This window comes from Pristiophorus japonicus, chromosome 22 (assembly GCF_044704955.1).
Source record: "Pristiophorus japonicus isolate sPriJap1 chromosome 22, sPriJap1.hap1, whole genome shotgun sequence".
Classification (NCBI taxonomy): domain Eukaryota; kingdom Metazoa; phylum Chordata; class Chondrichthyes; family Pristiophoridae; genus Pristiophorus; species Pristiophorus japonicus.
The window spans coordinates 41,386,340-41,406,034 of record NC_091998.1 but is presented as its reverse complement, the minus strand read 5'-3'; the positions used below and the strand labels follow the sequence as shown (position 1 = coordinate 41,406,034).

Below are 19,695 nucleotides of genomic sequence, written 5' to 3'. Positions count from 1 at the left end.
AAATCTAGGCTGACACTCCCAGTGCAGTGCTGAGGGAGCGCTGCACTGTCGGAGCTGCCGTCTTTCGGATGAGACGTTAAACCGAGGCCCCGTCTGCTCTCTCAGGAAAAAGTCCCATTGCACTATTTTGAAGAGGAACAGGGGAGTTATTTATCCCAATATTTATCCCTCAATCAACATAACAAAACAGATTACCTGGTCATTATCACATTGCTGTTTGTGGGAACTTGCTGTGCGTAAATTGGCTGCCACGTTTTCCACATTACAACAGTGACTACACTCCAAAGGTACTTCATTTGCTATAACGTGCTTTGAGACGTCTGGTGGTCATGAAAGGCGCTATATAAATGCAAGTCTTTTCGTGGGGAAATTCTTTTTTGTGTGCCAGTTCAAAGCTCGGTACTGCCATTTACCAAAATACATAAATCAGTGGAATTGCGTCATGCACTTCTAAGTTCACACAATGAATGCACACTCGTATGTGCATGCTCCAGATGGCAGTGGCAGGTGGACCAGTTCATGTAGCAGTGTGTTCCTGAAAGGGAGTTTGCAAATGCACAACATCTCCTGACCTGCAATCTGGGCCTGACTGCTGCTTAAAACCTTTGTTGATTGTGCCGCTGCGGTTCAGCTTTTTTCAAGTGTGCAGGGCACAAAGGCACTTTTCATAAGCAGGCCGAGTCTCTCTCAAATCTTAAACGTAGCAGAGTGGGACAACGCACCAGGGGATTAACATTTAACCGTTAATTATGGTATATATGGAACCGGAGACCATGCAAGATACCCACCTTGTATCTGCCACATTATCAGACCAAGCTACTCGCACTAAAACGAATTTGAAAGAGAGAACTGAAGGCACCATATAAAGAAATATGTGTCTTTCACAACCTCAGGACATCCCAAAGCGTTTTGCAGGTAATCAGGTGTGTAATTCTGTTGGTAGAAGGGATAAATATTGACCAGAACACTGGGAGAATTCCTTTGCTTTACTTCCAATAGTGCCATGGGATCTTTTGCACCTGAGCAGGCAGACGGGGCCTCGGTTTGACATCTCATCTGAAAGACGGCACCTTTGACAGTGCATCACTTCCTCTGTCCTGTATCAGTCTGGACTATGAGACTGGGCTCTGCTTTAACTACAGATATCTTGACTCGATCAGCGACACCTTGCTCTCGTATGAAGATGTTGCCAATTTGTATCGACCGACATTTTGAAAGTATGATTACATTTTAAAAATGAGTGTGTCTAATGAATAAATAATTGTTTGAGGTTCCCTCAAATAGGTCACGCAGAATATATGACCAATGAGGATCTGCCTTTGAATGTTTCCCTTACAGTCCCAAGATCTTGAAGATCTTGTATTTATTGCGTTGTGGTGAATGTGGACCGTTTTAGCTGATTGTTGGTGCTTTCTTCCTTCAGAGATGTTATTCCAAAGGACTTCACGGTGTTCACTTACAGTGACGATGGAAATTTGATCTCCTCTCGGCCAGATGTTCAGGTATTTAATGGGATGCCAACAGCTGTTTTACCTTGGTAGATCTCACCAGGCTAGAGATACAGTTTTTATTCTCTGCTCTCCTATTCCAGCAGTGTCTTTTCCTTTCCAGAAGGCACTGACTTGCACTAGGGCACAGTTCCAAACCCACAGCCTCCTGTACCTTTCTTAATTCGCCATTGTTTGAGTCAAGGTAGTGAGTGCCAGCAGGCTATTTGACTGATGGGAACTGTAGGCAGGGGGCATCATAACTGAGCTGATTGTGTCCTCACTTGACACCTAATGGTCCCGCCAGCAATCAGTTACACAGCTCGAGGGTGGTGATCTCAACTGGAATCGGCTAACTCAACCAGGGAGCTATCTGCAAATATCACAGTCTGTATTTCTCAGTAACCCACACCACATGCTGCATTTACCAACTGAATCATTGGAACAGCCATGCAAAGTCGAACTAAATACATTAGGCTAGAAATTGTGCATTGCCCGCTTTGAGGCACTGACGGTGCCAGGGTGCTACCTTTACCACTGGGCAATGTCTATCTCCTCCAAAGTGCGATATTCAGTTGTATCTCCTCAAGAGGAGAGTAGAGCGCTAAGGGAAGCATTCCACACACCTCTTGGGGCTCTAACGGAGCGATAGTGCAGGAGGCCTACTCAATTTTTTTGCCGCTAGGATGCCGGCATCCTTGCACCAGAAGATGGAAAAAAAAAATCTTTGCATCGCAAACTGCCAGCGCCATTACTGAACTTTCACTGAAGTTCACGGGCAGCGCCATCACCGAAGTTCGTGAGCTGACAACGTGGTGCTCAGGCAGTAGGTGTTTAGCGGCCTCTTAGCACCCCTCTCTGGCGCTAATGGTGGCACTGCACAATCGAATTTCTCCCCCATTGTGCAGAGCCAATTAAATTTTTTCTCTCACCGGAGAAATATGACCCAAATATGTACTTGGCCGGGATTTCCAAGCCGGTGTGGGTAGGGGGGTAAGGTTCTGGTCAGGTCACTGTGACCATCTCCCAAATGCATGATTTTATTCACGCCACAGTGATGATGGTCTCTGCTAGTAACCGTTATTTGTGATTTGTTGCCCCTTGTGATGTGAGGTCTTGCTTTTGCTGATTAGAGATGATTGAGAGGCTGAGCTTATTTTACTGCGTATTTGGAGCTGATCACAACCATTCCATTATCTGTTGGTGGTGATGTAGCAAGGTGAAATCTTGATTATCTCCCAAAACACAGGGACCCAGCAGATGCAAGGACTTTCATTGTGGGACCCAGAATTGTACGTTATGGGTCCTCAATTTGCATTTATCAATGAGACATCCACCTGCAGAGCCACACCTGCCATAAAATAGCGTTAAAATAGCAGATCAGCGGGAAATGGAACTGCTCCATTTTAATTGCTCTGTTCTTGCCGAACATGAAGAGTTAAAGTCGTTCTACCACAGTCTTTCAATTATACAGGTACAACATCTGAAATCTGGAATCCTCGGGACTGAGCACATGCCGATTTTGGGGTTTTTCCGGATTTCAGACAAGAAAATCAATAGTCTGAAACCCGGAATTCTCTGGACCGAATCCATGCCGGATTTCGGGTTTTACCAGATTTCGGACCTCGCCACCCGCCGCTCGCCGAAATGTCCGGTTTTCTGACAATTCCAGTTTTAGGAATTCCGGATTTGGGACGTTGCACCTGTACCATGAAAAGCATCCCAGACAGTGAGCGGAAAACCATGGAGAAGGGGAGACCCAGGGCCACAGTTTCTGGATGATGTGTTTTTATATTACTATATTGTTTGTTTTCCAGGACCATTGTCACTTCCAGGGGTATGTGGAAGGCATGGAGAATTCCATGGTTGCTCTTAGCACCTGCAATGGGCTCAGGTAAAGATTACCTGTATTTATGCATGTAACAACAGTCACAGCGTGCAACACACGCTGAGACGTTCTAAGGTAAACGATGCTGTATGTGGAAGTGCTGTTTATTAATATATTATTTACACTATGCCATGTATTAATTCCACAATTAGAGAAAGTAGGATGATTAAGGTTTTGGAGCATGCTGCTTTGATAAAGGTTTGTCATTTGAGTAGAGTACGTCTCGTATAAGACAAAAGCAAAATATTGCAGATGCTGGAAATCTGAAATAAAAACAAAATGCCGGAAACACTCAGCAGGTCAGGCAGCATCTGTGGAGAGAGAAACAGAGTTAAGAGCATAAGAATTAGGAGCAAGAATAGGTCATTCGGTCCCTCGTGCCTGCTCCGCCATTCAATAAGATTATGGCTGATCATCTACCTCAACTCTACTTGCCTGCACTATCACCACATCCCTTAATATTCAAAAGTCTATTGATCTATATCTTGAATATACTTAACGACTGAGCTTCCAAAACCCTCGGGTAGAGAATTCCGAAGATTCACAACAATCTGAGTGAAGAAAATTTCTCTTCATCTCAGTCCTAAATAGCCGACCCCTTATTCTGAGACTGTGACCTCTGGTTCTATACCTCTGAGCCAGGGGAAACATCCTCCCTGCATCTACCCTGTTAATCCCAGTAAGAATTTTGTATGTTTCAATGAGATCGCCTCTCATTCTTTTAAACTCTAACGAATATAGGTCTAGCCTACTCAATCTCTCCATTTTACAAACCTCCCTCATCCCAGGAATCAGTCTGGTGAACCTTCGTTGCACTCTATGGCAAGTATATCCTTCCTTAGGTAAGGAGACCAAAACTGCACACAATACTCCAAGTCTGATCTCACCAGGGTCCTAAATAATTGCAGTAAGACGTCTTTACTCTTGTATTCAAATCCTCTTATAATAAATGCCAACATACCATTTGCTTAACGTATCAGGTCGATGACCTTTCGTCTAGATGAAAAAAATGGTTTTAAACGTGCTGGGGAGCCAAAGCAGACAGTTGAAATTGGTTATGAAATTTATCGTATTTGGTGCAAATTCATTTTTGACACAGTTGTACACAAATCTTTGAAATGTCTATGACAAGGAATGCACTGGGAGAGGGAGAGGGTCTGAATTGTGTTTATGCTGGTAGCCATTTGCCTCACAGCAAATGTCTCAACCTGCAGCATGTGCAAAGCTATCCTTTTTTTTGTATGTACGTTTATGAGATTGCTTCTGCGATGCACCAGGTTTAGATTGAGGCCAATGCCATCTACCTAATGGAATTCATGCAGATTACTAGCTTCTTATTGTAAGGGGGTTAAGAGCTCTTCAAATGTAGCTTGAAAAAAGTAATTTGACACACCTATTTATGAATTGAATTGATGAAATGCGATTTTACAATTTCTAGTCCAATTACGGTGACTGTACTTAATGCGATGATGTCAAGATTTATGGCGTCCATTAAATCTCCCCATGGCAGTGCCGTTAATCAAGAGATGACTGCCCAAAATGGCTGTTTTGTTGCATGAACCATTTCAAACCACTTACAATTTCACCAGAGCGCTGCTGAGTGTTTCCGAGACAGCTAGGTCCAGTTCACTACTGGAATAGGTGCCGATCATGGTGTGTAATCACCAATCGGAGCTGTGTTTGATTGGGATAGGAAGAAGATTTAGTTTGGAATTCAGCCATATTATCCACATATGATTCAGATGGAAACAGATGAATAAATTTAATTTGTGGTGTTGATTTGTTGAATGTTGGTGATGTAACTGAAGGTATATTTTGCGTGGGGAAACCAACCGGTTCTTCTCGAAGATGTTGAGGAATTAGAGGTCAAGTAGCTCGAGTCTTGTGTGTCCCTGGTCCTGGTTACAGAGTGGCAGTAGCAAAAGTCCGAGAGCTGCATGGCTCCTTCTCTGAGCCAGGATTGGTGTAGTACCAGGCAGAGATGTAATAAAGGGGAAGAATTACTTTCTTCACTTCTGTTCCCAAAGCCTCCCCTGATTAAAAAGGTCATGATACAGTCCAATCTTACACAATTGTTGTTTCCTATGACAGATGCCTGCATCATCCGTGCCCTGTGCGGATTGTGTTGAATGCTGCCTGTTTTTGAGGGAGGTCGAGGTTCATGTTACACAGTTAATGCCATTCCACTCTGTAATTTGATGGGGACCTGTGACCACTGGAGCAAGATAAATAGATGTTTCATACAGATTTAAATGTCAAATAAAAAAAAAATTGACGGACAATGTGCATCAAATGTATTGAAAAGTATCAGATGTACCAAAAACGTGGCTGTGCTTGTTTCTCCGCAGGGGACTGTTGCACACGGCTGACGGACACTACGCAATTGAACCACTCGAGTCCTCGGATACCTTCCAACATGTAGTTTATCGCATGGAGGATGTGCTGGAAGAGCCTTTGGTATGTGGAGTATCTGATCTGACCATCACCATGCAGCAGGATGATCAGGAGAGTGCAGAACAGCATTTCCACGATGGCCACAGTATGACCGGTTTTCTGCGTGTAAGTCGGGGGGGGTGGGGGTCGGTGATCCCGGGGTGGTGGGGGGGGGAGTGGGGTGATCCCGGGGTGGGGTGATCCCGGGGTGGGGGAGTGGGGAAAGAGGTTTGATGGTTGGGCCTGGGGAAAACAATCCTGCACCAAAGAGCCATGCTGTAAGTGCACTTAATTTATGTATCCGGCCCTTCCCCCCTCCTTTTACCTGCTGGGTTTCCCAAGGCCTGGTAACACCGGCCGAAATGGGTTAAAATATTTTTGAAACTGTACAAATGGAGGTACGCAGACGCTCTTTTTAAAAAAAAAAAGATGATTTTTGTGAGCGACCTACCACCTGAGAGCGGATTGGTTGCCTGTCTCCCCACATACCTCTGTTAAAACCAGAAGTGGACTGTTTGGGGTCAGATTTGAGATTTTTAACATTTTTACTTCACACCCGACCCAAACCCACCTTTTCTTGGGGGTTAAAATTCGCCCCACGTTTGTGTCAGATGGTCCACACTTCATAGTTTAAGAGCTTGCTTTCATTGAACAGCAAGAAGGGAAAAATATTCTCCTCGTGGCGATAATTTTATCTTGTGAAATTTTTGTCAGTGTGGCAGACCGACCTATCTTAATATGAAAAGAAAAACGAAGACTAACATTTATATAACGCCTTTCACGACCACCTGATATCTCAAAGCGCTTTACAGCCAATTAAGTACTTTTGGAGTGTAGTCACTGTTGTAATGTGGGAAACACAGCAGCCAATTTGCGCACAGCAAGCTCCCATACACAGCAATGTGATAATGACCCAGATAATCTGTTTTTGTTATGTTGATTGAGGGATAAATATTGGCCCAGGACACCGGGGATAACTCTCCAGCTCTTCTAAATAGTGCCATGGGATCTTTTACATCCACCTGAGAGAGCAAACAGGGCCTCGGTTTAACGTCTCATCAGAAAGACGGCACCTCCAACAGTGCAGCACTCCCTCAGCACTGCACTGGAGTGTCAGCCTAGATTTTTGTGCTCAAGTCCCTGGAATGGGATTTAAATCCACGATTCCTGACTCAGGCAAGAGTGCTACCCACTGAGTCACAGCTGACACTATGCTGAAAAACAGATTGTTTGCAATGTGATATGCCGATCGAGCAAAAAATTAATGGAGCCATTCCAATGAGCTTGGGGGTGCATGTTGGTTAGATACTGTTTTGTGCCTTCTGTTCCCCTAACAGTGAATTTTCAATCTTTTGAAGAAGTGTCGAGTACAAAAGCATAATTGAGTATGAGCTAAAAACAGAAAATGCTGGAAACACTCAGCGGGTCAGGCAGCATCTGTGGAGAGAGAAACGGAGTTAATGTTTCAGGTCGATGATCCTTCATCAGAATTAGAAAAAGTTAGAGATGTACCAGGTTTTTAAGCAAGTGTAGGGGCAGGGAAAGTGGGGGGAGGAGGAAAGAACAAAAGGGAAGGTCTGTGATAGGATGGAAGGCAGGAGAGATTAAGAGACAAAAGGGATGAAGGTGCGAGGCAAAAGGAGATGGTAATGGGACTAGTTAAGAAACAAAAGATGAGTCTAGATAGGGTGTAAATAGAGCTGGTAGAATCATCAGCAGTTGCTGTGGGAAAGAGAAAAAAAATTAAAAAAATTGGGGCAGAGGTTACAGTCTGAAATTGTTGAACTCGATATTGAGTCCAGAAGGCTGTAAAGTGCCTAAACGAAAGATGAGGTGCTGTTCCTCGAGCTTGCATTGAGCTTCATTGGAACAATGTAGGAGGCTGAGGACAGAGAGATAAGAGTGGGAGTGGAGCGGAGAATTAAAGTGACAGGCGACCGGAAGCTTGGGGGTCACACTTACGGACTGAACGGAGGTGTTCCGCAAAGCGGTCACCCAATCTGCGTTTCTTCCCCCAATGTAGAGGAAGACCGCATTGTGAGCAGCAAATACAGTATACAGGGTGAACCTCCCTTATCCAGGACTTCCTTATCTGGCGCCACCTCTCGTCCGGCATCATTCCCGGCCGCTCCGACATGAACAAACTGAAGTCCTTCCTGGCTGCCAACTCCCGCAATCGCTGGCCTGACCCCACAATCCCCCTCCCACCCCCCCCCCCACGATCTCTGCCGCATTCCCAGCCCCAAGCCATCCAGCCCCGATATCCCCTTGGTCAGTACCTGTACCATCCAATTTATTGTGACCTCCCCTTGTCCAGTAAAATCCCTTATCCGGCACAGGGCTGGTGCTGAGGGTGCCAAATAAGAGATGTTCAACCTGTACTGAAGAAGGAAGTACCACTGTTGAGTATGAGCTGCTGAGCAACCACCTAAAAAGCATTGGAGGGCACGTAGACAATTCCAGGGTATGGAAATGCAGGTGGGGTAGTGGGGAGCACAACCCATCACCTCTCCAGTAATTGCACCTATTACTGGAGATCCCCCCGCCATCTTATCTTCGCCTTTCCCACTTAAAATTCAGGCCTCTCAGAGAAGGGAGGTAAAATAATTTGACGGAAGCTGTTTGCTGGCTGGAATGGAGGAAGGTAAATAATGGAGATGAGAGAGTCTTGGCTGCATAATACCGCTGGGGGGAGGGGAGGGGAGTGGGGGGGAGCGGGAGAGTGTTGGGGGTGGGGGAGGTTGCGGAGGGGAGCGGGAGGGTGTGGTGGGGGAGGGGAACGGGAGGAGATTGGGGAGGGGGGAGACCATTATACTGCTGTTGATATTTCTGACTGATGGTTTGTTTTGCTGTACTGGCTGCTGTTCTTGATAATTGCATACAATTTGGTGAAAAATGGTTCCACCAGGTCTGTAACTCCCACGTCACTTACAAATTCTTGAATCTATACAAATCAATCCCTAGGTATTTAGATGTAAAATGCACATCTAAATAAACCTTGTTAATTCCACAATTTTATTTTTAACCCTGCACTTTTTTTAAACACGAATTTCAAGTTCCTGTAAGGAAACGGACAAGTAGTCACCAACTTCGGTGATTGCGGAGCAGGATATAGTCATTTTTGCAGTAGGACTGAGGGTTGAAAGAAAGAGGTAGATTTTCTGACCAATTTATTTCTATGCGAACTGTTCCAGATTTTCTCGCTGTGCTTTATTACGACAGGAGTTAACAGGCTTATTTATTGTCAACCGTGGCTCAGTGGGCAGCACCCTCGCCTCTGACATAGAAACATAGAAAATAGGTGCAGGAGCAGGCCATTCGGCCCTTCTAGCCTGCACCGCCATTCAATGAGTTCATGGCTGAACATTCAACTTCAGTACCCCATTCCTGCTTTCTCGCCATACCCCTTGATCCCCCTAGTAGTAAGGACCTCATCTAACTCCTTTTTGAATATATTTAGTGAATTGGCCTCAACAACTTTCTGTGGTAGAGAATTTCACAGGTTCACCACTCTCTGGGTGAAGAAGTTCCTCCGCATCTCGATCCTAAATGGCTTACCCCTTATCCTTAGACTGTGACCTCTGGTTCTGGACTTCCCCAACATTGGGAACATTCTTCCTGCATCTAACCTGTCTAACCCCGTCAGAATTTTAAATGTTTCTATGAGGTCCCCTCTCATTCTTCTGAACTCCAGTGAATACAAGCCCAGTTGATCCAGTCTTTCTTGATAGGTCAGTCCCGCCATCCTGGGAATCAGTCTGGTGAACCTTCGCTGCACTCCCTCAATAGCAAGAATGTCCTTCCTCAGGTTAGGAGACCAAAACTGTACACAATACTCCAGGTGTGGCCTCACCAATGCCCTGTACAACTGTAGCAACACCTCCCTGCCCCTGTCCTCAAATCCCCTTGCTATGAAGGCCAACATGCCATTTGCTTTCTTAACCGCCTGCTGCACCTGCATGCCAACCTTCAATGACTGATGTACCACGACACCCAGGTCTCTTTGCACCTCCCCTTTTCCTAATCTGTCACCATTCAGATAATAGTCTGTCTCTCTGTTTTTACCACCAAAGTGGATAACCTCACATTTATCCACATTATACTTCATCTGCCATGCATTTGCCCACTCACCTAACCTATCCAAGTCGCTCTACAGCCTCACAGCATCCTCCTCGCAACTCACACTGCCACCCAACTTAGTGTCATCCGCAAATTTGGAGATACTACATTTAATCCCCTCATCTAAATCATTAATGTACAGTGACTACAACAGTGACTACATTTCAAAAAGTACTTCATTTGCTGTAGAGCGCTTTGGGACAGCCGGTGGTTGTGAAAAGTGCTATATAAATGCCAGTCTTTTTTATTTCTTCAGAAGAGTTATGACCTGTGTTAAACCATGCAGCAGGATTTAGTATGAGGGTGTTAAGGATTCATATGGGAAGAGTGCTGGTTGGAAAGTTTACCCCTATATGGTATCACTCGAGCATCTCAAAGCACTTCACAAACATGATTTGCTTTGAAGAGAAGTGACCATTTTAGGAGTGACGAGACAAAAGCCTATTTCGCACACAGCAAAACTCCGCGAGCAACACAGATGAACGGCCACTTAATTTGTTGTAAGTGATGCTGATTGAGAGAGCAATATTGATCAGAACACCTGGAAAACTCACTACTATTCTATTTTAGACATTAAAGGCTTTTTAAAAAGATGTTATAACACGAGCCACAAAGCTTCACAATATGCAAATGTCTAGATGCTATAAGGGCTACTTAGAAAGAAGAAAAAAGACTTTAATGACTTCAGGATGTCCAAACTGCTTTACAGCCAATAAAGAACGTTTATTTTGAAGTGTAGTCACTAGTGATAGAGGAAACGCGGCAGTTGCGCGCAGACAGACTTGCATTTATATAGCACCATTCACGACCACCGGCCGTCTCAAAGCGCTTTCCAGCCAATGAAGTTGTAAAGTCCTGTCCCCTCAGTACAGATTCACACGAGGCATGTAGTGAAGTCAAGGTCACTCTGGACCTGCACCTTTATTTCACAGCTCTGGAATGCTGCACTTGCCTGAGACCTGTCCTTATATACCTGTCTCTTGCAAGTGCACCCCTGCTGGTAAGGTATGCTGGTGGTTACAGGTCATATCTTATTACAGTCATGTATAGCATGTTAGGATACAGTTATATATAATAATGTAAGATACATGACAGAAGTAATGTAGGAAACGTGGCAGCCACTTTGCGTACAGCAAGCTCCCTCAAACAGCAATGTGATAATGACCATATCATTTGTTTTAGCGATGTTAGTTCAGGGATAAATAGAGGCCAGGACACCAGGCATAACTCTCTGCTTTTCTTCGAAATGGTCCCTTGGGATCTTTGAAGTTCACCTGAGTGGGAAGACGGGGCCTCGGTTTAGTGGCTCATTCGAAAGACGTCACCTCCGACAGTGCAGCGCTCCCTCAGCACTGCACTGGAGTGTCAGCCTAGATTTTGTGCTCGGGTCACTGGAGTGGGACTTGAACCCACAACCTGAGGCAAGAGTGCAACCCACTGAGTCACAGCTGACACCAGTGGTGCTGCCACGGAGGAGTCGTTCTGTGAGGAGAGATGCTCCGGATTCACAACCATATTTCCCACGGAAATGAGGTTCTGATCACGGCCATGCAGCCGAGCGAGTTGCCAAGCTGAGAGTTGCCATCACAAAGGAGGCAACACTGGAGCAAGCCTTCTGCTCCTCCTGAGCCTCATTTGCACTGCTGTGCTTATCAAACATATAAGATTCTCCGGGGGATTGACAGGGTAGTTGCTGAAAGAGTGTTTCCCCTGGCTGGAGAGTCTAGAACTAGGGGTCACAGTCTCAGGATAAGGGGTGTCGGCCATTTGGGACTGAGATGAGGAGGAGTTTCTTCACTCAGAGGGTTGTGAATCTTTGGAATGTTCTGCCCCCGAGGCCTGTGGATGCTGAATCTTTGAGTATATTCAAGGCTGAGATCAATAGATTTTTTGACTCCAGAAAAATTAAGGGATATGGGGATCGGGCAGGAAAGTGGAGTTGAGGTCGAAGATCAGCCATGCTCTTATAGAATGGCGGAGTATGCTCGAGGGCTCCTGCTCCTATTTCTTACGGGGGAGAAATTCGGGGCGCTAACGTTTGCGGTAGCGCAAAAGTATTGCAAGGGATTCCGACTTCCCTTGGAGCACTAAAGCCGGCAAGAGGGGCTGTAGCGGTGCCCAATGAAGAGGGCAGCACTGCCGGGCACAGAGGCTTCTTCCCTCCCTTAAAGGGAAGGGCCATCACTGCAAGCTCTGCATTTAAACCAGGTACATCTTCACCGACGGCAGCCACGATGCAGCCCGATGAGCCCCAAGCATTCCAGCAGAGTGCAGGCGTGATCGATCGCGGCCGAAGAAAATCCTCAAAAATGGACCTTCAGCATTAGGAAAAAATGTTTTTTGCACGCACCAACATCCCCTTTAAATGCTGCTCCTCAAGCGCCCGCCCTCCCTAACAACGCCTCCTGCAGCTTGTCGGTGTTGTCGCCCGGCGATGCTGCATGGGGCGGATCCGAAGTTTGGGCCGAGGGCGCTACCGGGATGATGCGCAGCGCGATGACGTCATGATGATCTCCGGGCGCAGGAGATCGTGGCGAGAGGGGTTACCGCCGACGCAAACCTCGATGGGAGGTTTGCGGGTGTCGATACACTCGCCTGGTCACAAAGCCGCTAGTGTCTCGTTATCGCCCTCCGGAGGTGCTAACTGGAGCTGCAAAAGTTGCAAATTTCTAGCCCTATGTTTTTGTGTTCTTCTGCTGTAAGCGTGAAGGCAGAGGTCATCTACTTAATCTGTTGACAAGGGACAACACATTGCGGTAAAGGATGGAGGAGCGGGTATAGAGAAAATAGAATAATTTCAAAATAACTGTCATATTAGCATATAAATGTTTAACGCATTCACAAGTCATTGCTCTGTTATGTTAACCGATGGGCAGTCTTGTTTTAAAACAACAGAGAGTGAGTATCTAGGGTATAATGTAAAATAGATGAAATTGCAGTTGCTTGGAATGACTCTCTGCTGTATTTCACTTACCCCTAAGTGGACTGGTTTTTAAAGTGTCAGCTGTGGCTCAGTGGGTCGCACCATCGCTTCTGAGTTAGAAGGTTGTGGGTTCAAGTCCCACTCAAGTACAAAAATTTACTCCGGTGCAGTGCTGAGGGAACGCTGCGCTGTCGGAGATGCCGTCTTTTGGATGAGACGTTAAACCGAGGCCCCATCTGCTCTCTCAGGTGGACGTAAAAGATTCCATGACACTATTTCAAAGAAGAGCAAAGTGTCCTGGCCAATGTTTAGCCCTCAATCAGCATCACTAAAAGATATGATCTGGTTATTATCACATTGCTGCTTGTGGCAGCTTGCTGTGCGCATTTTGGCCGCTGCTTTGCCTACATTACAACAGTGACTACACTCCAAAATAACTTCATTGGCTGTAAAGCACTTTGGGACGTCCGGTGGTCGTGAAAGGCGCTATATAAATACAAGTCTCCTTAAATTTAATTTAAGTGATTTACATACACACAGCACATTTAATGATGGTGCCCCAGAGGCAGGAATCCCATGTTATCGTTTACTTTTATGTAGTCACTGTGTAGTGTTGCCTTCTGCCATCATTGTAACCGTAGAAAATTTATACTCTGTTACAGTAGTTACTTGGGTGGAAACAAATTACATTGCTATCAGAAAACTTACCCGTCTCTACTTTCTGTCGTTCACAGAGCAAGCGAGCCATATTGCCCCAGACTCGATATGTTGAGCTCTTTTTGGTTGTGGATAAGGATCTTGTAAGTGTAAAACCTGCTTCCTGCAAAGTAAATGAAATGAAGGAAGCCAATGCCTTCAGTCACTGCCACAAACTACGTTCCCTAGCCACCGACTCTATCCCTCTCCCTGGCAACTGTCTGACGCTTAACCAGACTGTGCCTGAAATGAGCTTCCGACCCCATATCAGCATCATCATTAAGACCGCTGACTGCCACCTCCGCAACATCGCCCGTCTTCACACCTACCTCGGCTCATCTGCTGCTGAAACACTCATCCATGTCTTTGTTACCTCTAGACGTGACTATTTCAATGCACTCCTGGCTGGCCTCCTACGTTTTACCTTCCGTTAAATTGAAGTCAACCAAAACTTTGCTGCCCGTGCCCTAACTCACAAGAAGTCCCGCTCACCCATCACCCCTGTGCTTGCTGAACTACATTGGCTTCCGGTTAAGCAACACCGCAATTATAACATTCTCATCCTTGTCTTCAAATCCCTGCATGACTTCGACCCTCCCTATCTCTGTAACGTACTCCAGCCCTACAACCTCCCCTCCCCCCACCCTCCCCGAGATAGCCACATTGCTCCAATTGTGGCCTCTTGAGCAGCCCCGATTTTAATCGCTTCCACCATTGGTGGTTGTGCCTTTAGCTGCCATGGCCCTAAACTCTGGAATTCCCTCTCTAAACCTCTCTGCCTCTCTTTCCTCTTTTTAAGACACTCCTTAAAACCGACCTCTTTGACTAAGCTTGTGGTCACCTGTCCCAATATCTCCTTATGTGGCTTGGTGCCAAATTTTGTTTGATAACGCTCCTGTGAAGCGCCTTGGGAAGTTTTATGGTGTTAAAGGTGCTATATAAATACTTGTTGTTAAAACCTTGAAGTATTGCTGCTTTCTTCAATTGCTATTTTTCTTTTTGCTGTAGTATGACATAACCAAGAATGAGACTGCTGTGAGGGAACAGATGGTTCAGCTTGCTAATTACCTCGATGGAGTAAGTGTGCTTGCACAATTTGTTTTTCTTGGGGAAAGTTACTGAGGCCTTTCTGGGCTTCTGTGTCATGGTATTGGTGTGCGCTTGTCCCATGAGCAGCTGTATTGAGACTTCCTATGGTCTCGCTGTGCGTACAACCTTGGCAATAACATTGCGGAGTGAAAAGTAAGAAATTGGCTCATTGCAGTTTGTGTGTTTATACATCTCAAATTGGAACAAGCAAGGAATTTAAGCTATTCTCTTAGCAGCTAGCTTACCTTCCATTATTAATAGACCAGAATCTCTCCAAAGCCCACCTGTATTTCTTTGGTTAGGAGTGGTTTGAAAATCTGAGGGTGATTTGTATCTCATTGCCACCCTATTTGCATTTGTTTTGTTCACCTTCAATGGCTTGCACGTTTTTGTAATTACTGCTGTAAGTTCTGAGCAGTTCAGGAGCATCTGGCTTGACAGTTGTTTCTTCATGGGGGTCCTTCTAAGAATCCCACTCTGGGAAGATGACGAGCAGGGCCATAAAGACAGAGCTAACCGAGCTGCAGCTAGAAAGAGTGCAAATAGAAGGAGATGCGCCTGGAAGAATCCTTACCCTCCTAACTGAGTTATATAGGTCCAGGACAACATGCCTGCAGTTCTCTGAGGAGCAGCGTGTAAGAAGCTTTCAATTCTCCAGAATTGGGTCGCAAGAGGATCTCCAACCAGCTGCTGAAACAAACACATTGTCTATTGCAGCCAAGGTCACTGCAGACCAAACTTCTGGCTCCTTCCACGCTGCAACAGGGGACATCAGCCAGAGCAGTCAGGCTGCAGTTCCTGCATTTACTAAGCAGGTGACTGATGCCCTGTTTGTTTGAAGAAACACATTCATCACTTTACCCATTGTAATGTATTTGCTTCATGGATTCTTTGCTTAAGAATTCATAGCAACACTTTGCTATTAAGAGCTAGTTGGTTTATTAACAAAGGTTTAACAATCACATTGCACATTACCAGGTCATCCACTAGGCTCACAACTGCATATATCATCATGGATGACCTAGACCCAACTGACTGGGGTTTTATTGAGTCTTGTGAACATCACGTGACTGGCTAAGCCATTCACAATGCAACAGCTCAACCAACCTGTGAGCCACATTACACCCAAAAGGGAATTGGATAAGTACCTGAAAGAAAAACATTTGCAGGGCTACGGGGAAAGGGCGGGGGAGTGGGACTAGCTGAGGTGCTCTTGCAGAGAGCCTGCATGGACTCGACAGGCCGAATGGCCACCTTCTGTGCCGTAACCGTTCTATGATTCATTTTCCTGGCTGTTGCATGATGTTTTCATACTGTTATCCCCGCCCTCCAAACTGTTTGTCCCTGTACTGCGAGCCTAGCTGCTTGGAGGCTACCCTCTGCCCGGTTGGCTCCTGACTCATTTCAGGAACCCATGCTTGGCTGTGGAACTCGGCTACATCAGATTCATGGGTTAACTTGAGCCCTCATCGAGTAGATCATTGGAGGCCTCGTACAACAATTCTTGTGGTTGTCTGATTGCTGGGTATTACAAAATTTGGCCCAATAGATCCAAGCCGGTGTTTGTTCTCCACATGAGCCTCCTCCCACCCTTCATCTAACCCCATCAATATATCTCTCGCTTCCTTTCTACCTTATGTGCTTATCTAGCTTCTTCTTAAATGCATCTATGCTAGTCACCTCAACTACTCCTTGTAGCGAGTTCCACATTCTAACCACTCTCTGGGAAAAGACAATTCTCCTGAATTCCCGATTGGATTTATTGGTGACTATCTTATATTGATGGCCCATAGTTCTGGCCTCATCCGCAAGTGGAAAAATCTAGTTAAGTGGCATCCTACAATACCGCCTACAAAGAGTGTCCTATATGATAGTGGTTTGTTGTATGCTGCAGAACTTTGCTCTGCAATAGGGACAACTAATCGAGCAACTATTTGAGGAGGATCTTGAGCATGATGAGGGAGAGGACATTGATGAAATACAGATGGCGGGGAAGCAGGTTGGGTCCAACATTTGCCTGTAGCCAGAGCTTTTTGGCAATAGCTGATTGATGAGCACTTTATCTGAACAATTCATGCTCCCCTACATTACAAGTAACATCCAACGTATCTCCCAGTCCTTGCAGCATAAAATAAACAACATCTGTCCGACAGACCAAGATTGATATTCATCTCAATGAACATTGCAGGGTCACCAGCGAACGCAAAACTTTTCAGAAAAGGTTTATAATTTTACTGATGCGGAAATGCTTGCACATAATTTTCCACCCTAGTGTAAGTCCTAAGTATTCTCTTAACAACTCTAGTGCTTCTACGAAGTGGTAGAAGTGGCTGCAACATGGGAGGTGGGTGGCGGCTGTGGCTCATTTAAAGTCTCATGAAATGTTTGTGGTCGGTGAGCTCCAGGACCCTGATTATACTGCCATCTGCCAGGGTACTCTGACCCAACCGGTTTTCGGGCACCAGAGTGTCCGTTAGTTCAGGGGGTCCTGAGGGTTCAGCCATGTTGTCGTCATGAGAGATGAGCTATTCCTGTTGCATGGCTTCCTCTGCTACCTGGCTTGGCTAAGCACTGCTACTGATTGGCAGGAGAGACATCTGTGATCTGATTGAGGCTCCTATCCATTCACTCTCCCAGCCTGTCCAAGGCAGAGGAGATGGTTGAGCCCAGAGCCTGCATGGCCCCAGAATGAGCATCCATTAGGGTGACCATGTCTTGTGCCTTCCCTGTCCATGTTCGTCAACTTGTTTGCCACGTTAGCTGTTAACATTCGATGGCAAAGAGAACCATTTGCTCTACATATGTCTACTGCTGCATCAGAAATCCTCAGGGGGCCTGCTCAACTCCTGTTGCCTGCTGCTCCACAGTCTTGCCTCTCCCTGCCCCACATGAAATAATTTACATCCTCTTTTAAGCTGTTGCTGTAGGCCCTTAAAAAATGGCCACACTGGCGGGCGGAATTTTCCATTCAAAAAATGGACGGGTTTGTAGCGAGGGGGCAGCTAAATTGTTAAAAATGTTAATCCTGACCTGATCCAGGCTCCAACCTGCTCACTTCCGCTATTGCTGGAGGCGGGCGACCAACCCAGAGGGTAATATCTTAATTTAAATATTGTACTGAGGCTGGAAGCCTTTATTTTCCACGTCCATTTTGTGCTGAACTGCCTGTGGATGGGTTTCACACAATTCATGAAACCCGGCAGTTAAACAAAGACGGGGACTGCTGCATCCTGGAGGTAGGTGGCTTTACACCTACCTCCTGGATCCATGGTCTCTGCCTAACACACCCCCCGCAATTGGGGACACCTTCATGATGCCTCCGATCACCCCCCCCCTCCCGCAACGTTAAAGATGAGGTTGGCCATGATCCACCGGCCCACCCCCCCCCTCGATCCTCTGTCTCCCTCCCCCCACCCACCCCCCAACACCTTGCAATCCCTAGCTGCCCTAATCTCTTCGCCCGCCCCCCACCCCGGGCGGACCTCGATCACATCCAATCCTCTGCCGATCCTGCAACCCCTCCTCGCCCTGACAACTTGCAATTGAGGCCTACTGCCTGCAGTCAGCCAGCCTCTCAAGCTAGATGGCTGCAGGTTGGAAACCGAGGCCTCACATTGAAATTAGGCCCTGCTGGGTTTTCCCCCTGTCTCGGACCCCCTGCCCCAACCCGCCTACCTGGAGATATTTTCGGCCCGATAGATTTTCCACCTTCTAAGTGGCGAGCTGCTGATATGCCAACGTTAATGAGGAGCGACTGGAACATAGCATGATTCGCTGCTGATTTTTTCGAGTAACTGCTGCGCTCGTCCCGCCCCCCACCCCCCCCACCACCTGTTTACCGTGCATTCACAAAAATCACCCCTTTTGCGAGGATGAAGGGCTAGGATTTATCGGTTAATAGATAACACCTTTGTTACAGTTGTAGGACTTTCCCCAAAGATGTCACCTCCCCATCTATGTCTTAGGGGACTGTTTTACCTCCAACATGGGGGAATACAGCAACATGGAGATATCCCGAATTTGGAGGGCCGAGGAGCACAGCTAAATGTAACGACTTGAAAATCAATGGGGTTGGTTCATCCCTGGCGGTTGGTGTGATGGTGATGGTAATTTCTTGAAATTTGAAGTTGAGTATGATTCTATCATGGACGGGCCATATTTTGAAACAAATTTATGTAACTTGTGGCTTGTCACATTGTAAATGTAAATTGCTAAACTTTTCAAGAAGACAATGCTGTGCTTGCACTTGGGGACTTAGGGCAGTGAATAGAAGGAGCTTGGTCATCCAGTCCCATGGCTGAGATCTGCCTTTGATCTCGAAACTGACACTTTTAAAGCTGTCGTCAAAAGAGAAGAGCCTCCACGAGAACCAAAAAGAAAAAAAACATGATCATGGATAATATAGAATCCTTTCTTCGCCTGTGAAAACGGTGCCAGTATCTTTGATTAAGTTGATATTTTGTCTGTTAAGGCAAGAAATAAATTGAACTATATCAATTAACAAATTATATTTTTCCTCCTCAGATGTATAGTTCTTTGAACATTCGTATAGTATTGGTTGGCTTAGAAATCTGGTCCAGACGGAATCAAATCAGTATAGACGGAGGAGCAGGAGAGGTGTTGGGGCGTTTTGTGCAGTGGCGAGAGAAGGACTTACTGCCTCGCCGCAGGCATGACACGGCACATTTAATTCTGTGAGTGTTCAATATATTAATGCAGATTGCCTGAAGTGGGATGCAGTGTCCTTTGAAAACTTACTCCTCTGCGAGACACGCTTGTGTGCTTTTTTTTTGTACTTTTCGAAAGATATTGTGAAATCCCATTCGATTTTATTTTGTCGTCTTCTGTGATTCCATTAGCGTCATCCTAATATTACTTGAACCTTGACCGACATTTAGGGAAGTCATGCGAGTAGATTGCACTGAGGTCACGGGGAAGAAGAGGAAGCTATCTGGAGAGGTCGTGGTTAAACACTTGGAATAGGGAAGAACATTTTTTTTAATCGAAGTTGTTTCTTTATTCATCAACAAGAGAAGTGGTTTAAGGGGGGAGGAAGGCAA

General features: G+C 45.9%; 1 protein-coding gene across 3 annotated transcripts in view; it reads left to right on the top strand.

Moving 5' to 3' along the window:
* LOC139234964 (disintegrin and metalloproteinase domain-containing protein 9-like) overlaps positions 1 to 19,695 on the top strand; it is a 126,468-nt gene that overhangs the window by 53,486 nt on the left and 53,287 nt on the right. For all 3 annotated transcript variants that reach the window (XM_070865951.1, XM_070865949.1, XM_070865952.1), the window contains 6 exons: positions 1,424 to 1,502; positions 3,305 to 3,381; positions 5,724 to 5,934; positions 13,585 to 13,650; positions 14,555 to 14,623; positions 19,160 to 19,329. In XM_070865951.1, the coding sequence (XP_070722052.1) occupies positions 1,424 to 1,502; positions 3,305 to 3,381; positions 5,724 to 5,934; positions 13,585 to 13,650; positions 14,555 to 14,623; positions 19,160 to 19,329 (672 nt within the window). The remainder of the gene's footprint in view (positions 1 to 1,423; positions 1,503 to 3,304; positions 3,382 to 5,723; positions 5,935 to 13,584; positions 13,651 to 14,554; positions 14,624 to 19,159; positions 19,330 to 19,695) is intronic.